Source organism: Pteropus medius, unplaced genomic scaffold, assembly GCF_902729225.1.
Source record: "Pteropus medius unplaced genomic scaffold, Ma_sr-lr_union100, whole genome shotgun sequence".
In the NCBI taxonomy this organism is placed as follows: domain Eukaryota; kingdom Metazoa; phylum Chordata; class Mammalia; order Chiroptera; family Pteropodidae; genus Pteropus; species Pteropus medius.
Window position 1 is genome coordinate 6,102,834 of NW_024356336.1, and position 5,743 is coordinate 6,108,576.

General features: G+C 54.1%; 1 protein-coding gene across 1 annotated transcript; it reads left to right on the forward strand.

Annotated features, from left to right (window-relative positions):
• Window positions 1-962: 962 nt before the first annotated feature.
• Window positions 963-4,377, forward strand: MTFP1 (mitochondrial fission process 1). The gene is made up of 4 exons (XM_039861793.1): window positions 963-1,270; window positions 2,048-2,175; window positions 2,556-2,788; window positions 3,749-4,377. Exons 1-4 carry the CDS (start codon window positions 1,204-1,206, stop codon window positions 3,819-3,821), a joined length of 501 nt encoding a protein of 166 aa, XP_039717727.1. The 5' UTR covers window positions 963-1,203; the 3' UTR covers window positions 3,822-4,377.
• The last annotated feature ends 1,366 nt before the right edge of the window (window positions 4,378-5,743 follow it).

Here is a 5,743-nt window from a genome sequence, read left to right on the forward strand (position 1 = left end):
TAGGCGTCTCCTGAGCTTATCGTCTGTGCTTATCGCCTTGGATCGTTGCAAGAAAATAATACGCGCAAAGCGCTTAGAAGAGAGCCTGGTACAAATGAGCGCTCAGTAAATTCTGGCTACTAATTTTTTACAGAGGTGACTAACTGCTAATAGGCGGCACAATCCGGGATTTGAGCTCCGGATTGTATGTCTTTAATGGCTGTGACTGCTCGATGATAACCCCCAAAGAATTCACAGAGCTTCACACGTTGCTTACATAGGTAGACTAAGGTCCAGCAGGTGAAGAGTTCCCCCCTTTGTAATCGCTCACTACCAAGTCTCCTCATTCTGTTCTGCTCATTTCCCTGAAGTCTTATACCCCAACCCTGTTTCCTTGGCTTCATTCATTCATTCATTCATTCAGGTCTTGCTCTCCGGAGACTCTGTCCAGGGGCATACCACCCCAGTTAGACCCCAGTGCTTGATAGATGAACATGGCACCTGCCTGCAAGGGACTCGCGTCCAAGCACCCACCTCGCCAGGGGGTTCGCTGTTCACTCCCTCAGCCTCATTTACTGAGCTCATCTTAAGAACACAGGATCTGAAGCCAGTCCCAGCTTCACCACTTAGCAGTATGACCAGGGAAAGTGACCCATCTTTTTTGTGCCTCTATTTCCTCATCTGTAAAATGGGAGGGGGGATCACAGGTTGGAGGGAGGGTTTAAGGAAGTAATCTGTCTAGAGTCTTTAGCCGGTCAAGTCTTTGGCCCTTAGTATTTGGCCAGGAGTCTGGCCAGTGTAAACGCACTTATCGATGACTTACAATTAATCCTCCTCCCAGGAGTGAATGTTGTCGTGTTCTCCATTTAACAAATGAATAAAACGAGGCTCAGAGAAGTATAGACTCTTACCCGAGATCACACAGCTAGGAAGTATACTCTGTTTGAATCCCGGTCTCTTTGGCTCCCAAACTACAGTCAGTCCTGGGAGAGGATCGTGCCAATCGCTCAATGTGAAGAAAATTTGTAAAACCGAAGCCCGGGAGAGGGGCTTAGATACGCGGGTGAATTTACAGACACTCCCTGCTTCCGGGGACAGCACGACCTGTCTGTCCTTCAGTCTGGGACCTTCGGTCGGTCCCGCGGCTTTGGACCCGAGCGCTAGTGGAAGCTGAGGCGGCAGCGGAGGCAGGACCGGCTGCACCGAGCCGCGGGCAAAAGCGCCATGTCCGAATTGCCCCCGCGGTGTGCTGAGCGCGACCTTTACCGGGACACGTGGGTGCGGTACCTGGGTAAGAGCGGGGCGAGGGGCGTGGCTACTCCTCCACCATGTAGGTGAGGAAACAGGGGTCGCCAGACGCCAGTCCGTGGTTTGAAGAAGGTGGGAGGATCTTAGTTCTCATTCTGCCAGGGCCAGAGACTGGGCTCAGAAAGGGAGGACTAGGGACTTGCCCAAGGTCACACAGCTCTGGCCGACCTAGCCCTGCCCTTGGGGTCTCTGCTGGTCCAGTCTCCCAGGTGGAAGCTGAGACCTTGCTAGGAAGAACAGGGTGAGCGGGCTTCCCTTTCTGGCATGCCCCGGGCACTTGCTGTGGAGCCGGAACCTGGACTCCTTTCTTACCTCCTCACTATCTCTGTCTGAGTCTGTTTCCTCCTCAGCAAAATAGGATGAACACAGGGCCTCTCTCATCGGGTGCTAGTTGTCAGGGTAGAATGAAATAAGGCACAGAAAGGCCTGCCACATGGTGAGTGCCTGGTTAGTGGAGCTACTTTTGGTCAGTCTCTTTTGCTGCCTATTCCCTAATTAACACAGATGCTTCTATAACCCAGACTGGGAAGGCAAGTGAGTGGGTGATAATGGTGACTGTACTCAGCTCTCCCACAATGGAGTGGAGGTGGGCATCATGGGTGCCATTTTATAGGCCTGGAAACAGACTCCGAGAGGTAAAATCATTGTCTAAGGTCATCCAAGCTACTGCTGACCAGGCTGGGATTAGAACCAGCTCACTTCGAGTGCCCCTTGTGGAATGATCTATGGGCCCCTGAATTAAATGTCCTTTCCTGACCAGGCTACGCCAATGAGGTGGGGGAAGCCTTCCGTTCCATGGTGCCAGCAGCTGTGGTGTGGCTGAGCTATGGTGTGTCCAGCTCCTATGTACTGGCTGATGCCATTGACAAAGGCAAGAAGGCAGGAGACGTGAGTGCTAGACTGCCCCTCAACCCCCCTATCCCAGTTTACTCCCCTTGGTTCAGTCCACAGCCTTACATGCGATAAAGTCACTGCGGTAAAGCACGTGGGACAGTCCAATCCCCACAGCCTTGCCAGGTGCAGTCCCTACCCCAGTCCTGTTTGTAGGATAGCACACTCCGCTTCCTGCCCTGTGTATGGCATAGTTTATACCCCAGCCCTGGATGTGGATGAGTCTACCACAGCCCTAAATATGGTACAGTCCAGAACCACTAGTGTGGTCTGTGCCTGGCCACCACTTCCTGCTCCTTGGTGCAGTCTCATGACCCTTGTTCACAGGGTTTCCTGCCCTTGCTCCTACTGGATTAAATGTCTCTTGTGCCTACCAGGTACCAAGCCCTGAAGCAGGCCGCAGCACCAGGGTGGCTGTGGCTGTGGTAGACACCTTTGTGTGGCAGGCTCTGGCCTCTGTGGCAATCCCAGGCTTCACTATCAATCGTGTGTGTGCTGCCTCTCTCTACGTCCTTGGCACTGCCACCCGCTGGCCTCTGGCTGTTCGAAAGTGGACCACCACCGCACTGGGACTGCTGGCCATCCCCATCATCATCCACCCCATCGACAGGTGGGTGCTGCTCCCAGTCTCAGAGATCATCTACTCTGCAGGTAGAGATAAGCCCTGAGAGGCATAGAGTGTATCCATTTTGCACAGAACAATAGCAGCAGAGGCAGGGCTGGCAACTGGAGGTAGAAAGGGCAGTCTATGCTCTTGTCATATGATCTGGCAGGTACTTTGGTGGTAAAGAGTATGTGCCTGGAGGATACGGAACACAGGACAAATGAATTATCAGGAAAAAAAAACAACTTAGTGTTACAAAACAGCCAGAGGCAAGAAGGAACAGGTGCACCCTGGAGGGGATGGGTTTGAGGAGGTTTTGGTGACAGAAGCTCAACTAAAACTGGGTTAGGTAGGTATTGTTTCATGAAATTGAAAAGTCCAGTTATGCTGCTTTCAGGCATGGCTGGATCTAGTCACCCGAATGATGCCATTAGGGGTCTGGATCTCCTCATCCTGCTGCCCTTTTCCCCACCCCACCCCATGCTGGCTTCACTCACTTTCCCCTCATGGGAGCAGAGCTGGCCCCAGCACCTTCCAGCTTCTATCTCATCGGCTTAGCAAGCCCCATGGAAATCTTCTTAATAGTGAGAGCAAAAATCCTAAGGAAGGCTATCACTGGTCCATCTTAGACTGGGTGCCCACCCCTGAGCCAGTTTCCCTTTTCTGATTTGCCAGGCTTGGGTCATGTGACTGCTCTTAGAACCAGAGGTGGGGCCAGACCAACACAGAGTGGGAGGAGGAGTCTTTCACTAAGGGAACATAGCTTACTTGGAGGCCCTGAGTGAGTCTTTTACTCTCTCTGTGCCTCATTTTCCAAAAATGAATAAAGAAGAGGGTAATGACTGCCACTTGGATGGCACTTGTGCCCTGAGTCCAGGAGTCCCTTCCCAAACCCTTACCTTCTACCTCCCATTCCCATATTAGCACCCCTTGGTTGCCTGCTCATCAACTTCCACCACCCCACAGGTCTGTGGACTTCCTCCTGGATTCCAGCCTGCGCAAGCTCTACCCCTCAGTGGAGAAGCCCAGCTCCTCTTGACTCCATCCCGGTACCTGGCCTAGGGGTTGGCGCATTCCCTGCTCTGTTTTAGCTGCCTCCTCCTGCCAGGGGATATGATGCCTGGCTCCCTAGGGTCCGAGGCCCTGGCACCTGAGTGAGTTTGAGCTGCATGGAAACTGAGAGACAAAGGCATCAAGAAACAGCAGCTATAGCAACTCACAGATGGGCAGGACCTGAACCCTGTCTGCTTCCATGGAATTCATGATACTGAGTGGGAATGGACCCTGGATGGGCCCAGCCCTGTCTTTTGACAGGAAAGTAACATCCTCCCATGGAGGATAAGGGGACTGAGGGCAAGAAATATGGCCAAGATCACTTGGCAAGCTGGGAACCCAGGCATCCCAGTGGCTCTGCTGAGTTACCCCATGGCAGCATGGCTGGCTGGAGGAGCAGCAGGCACTAGGAGAAATGCAGGAGTGCAGTAGCGGGTACCCTGAGGGCCGATCCTCTAGCTAGCCCGTCCTTGGGGCAGGGGCTGCTGGGGCCTGGCTGGAAGGCAGGACAGCCCCAGTCCAATAAATCCTTGAGAAGCTGAGTTATCGTCTCCTTTTCTGTTGGTGACAAGCAGGGATGAGGTGGTAGAGAGCAAGGCTAGGGGCCCTCAGAGATGGAGGCTGACTCTTCAGGCCAGGGGCTGTCCCCCATCCAACTCACCCCTCCCTTGAAGGTGTGACCCAAGCAGAATCAGGACTTGGACCTTCACACTCAGCCCTGCTCTGAGCCACAAATCGGTTTGGGCCAATACTCTCGCTCCGCCCTCACAGCTCAGGTGCAGCCCAGTGGGTTGACACCTCCTCGCCAAGAAACTACTTGCACCTGGGTGGGGGGCTGTGGGGTTGTAGGACTGCTGGTGAGACAGGATAGGGGCTCTGGGGTTGTGGCTTCTGTTTTTGGAGTGTCTGCAGCTGCAGGGGGAGTCTGGTGACTTGCCCCAGAGCTGGAGTCCCTGACGGGACATGGCGGGCCTATCTCTGCCCACTTTCTCATCCCGCACGGGCAGGGTCCTTTTCCCAAGCCTCCATAACCTCCTCTGCCCAGTTTCCTGCTGCCCTCCAACTGCCTTAAATGCTTTGATCCCTTCCCCTTACTCCCTAGCCCTCCCTCTGCCTCTTCCCACACTCTCCAATCCAGCACCATCTTTCCCCAGGGCCACACCCACACCTGCATCCCTGTGACATCTGGGTTCTGCCACCAGTTCCTTGCTCACATCTCTACCTTCTACCCGCTAGAGTCTCCCTAAAGCTGGGAGCTATCCAGGCCAGAGACAGGCTTCTGTGCTCTTGGGCACAGTCTAGCTCTCAGCCCTGCCCCAGCTTTGTGTACCTTCCCATCACCTGCCCTCAGAGCCTCCCCACCCCCACTTTCCTCAGCTGGAAATCCTTTTCTTGGCCAACCCTGAGCTTTCTTCAAAATCAGCCCCAGTTGTTGCCCCCTCAGCTCTACCCTACGATGGGCCTCCTCTGGCCTTGGGTGCCCCACTGATGGCCCTGCTTTATAAAGAACTACTGGGGTGTAAGTGTGCAGATGTCTAGCACATAGTAGGTGCTCATACTAAGGACTTGCAGGAATTCTCAGGCCAGACTGGTGGGAATAAAATCTGTGGACAGCCTGTCTGAGGTGGGGAGAGACTACCCCTGCCTACCCCAAAGACACACCTTACCCCCACTGCCTGCTCCATTAGGGAGATGCAGTAGTTGGTGGGGGAACACACTGAGGGAGGTTTCTGGGACCATTTTCTGGGTTGGACTGCCAGGGGATGGGCTCCTGCAGGAATATAATTAGATGGACATCCTCCTGGCAGGGAGGAGGGAGCCCCGGCTCTATGCCCACCACCTACGCCTTGGCACCTGCATGCCCTCCTTGGTCTCTCTCATGTGTGGCTCCGTGGTTTTGTTGCTTTA

Excerpts from the sequence above, each read along its gene's own strand:
- MTFP1 (XM_039861793.1), top strand. The coding sequence starts at position 1,204 with ATGTCCGAATTGCCCCCGCGGTGTGCTGAGCGCGACCTTTACCGGGAC. Across the intron at positions 2,176-2,555 it reads AAGGCAAGAAGGCAGGAGAC|GTACCAAGCCCTGAAGCAGG; the intron begins GTGAGTGCTAGA and ends TGTGCCTACCAG. Across the intron at positions 2,789-3,748 it reads ATCATCCACCCCATCGACAG|GTCTGTGGACTTCCTCCTGG; the intron begins GTGGGTGCTGCT and ends ACCACCCCACAG.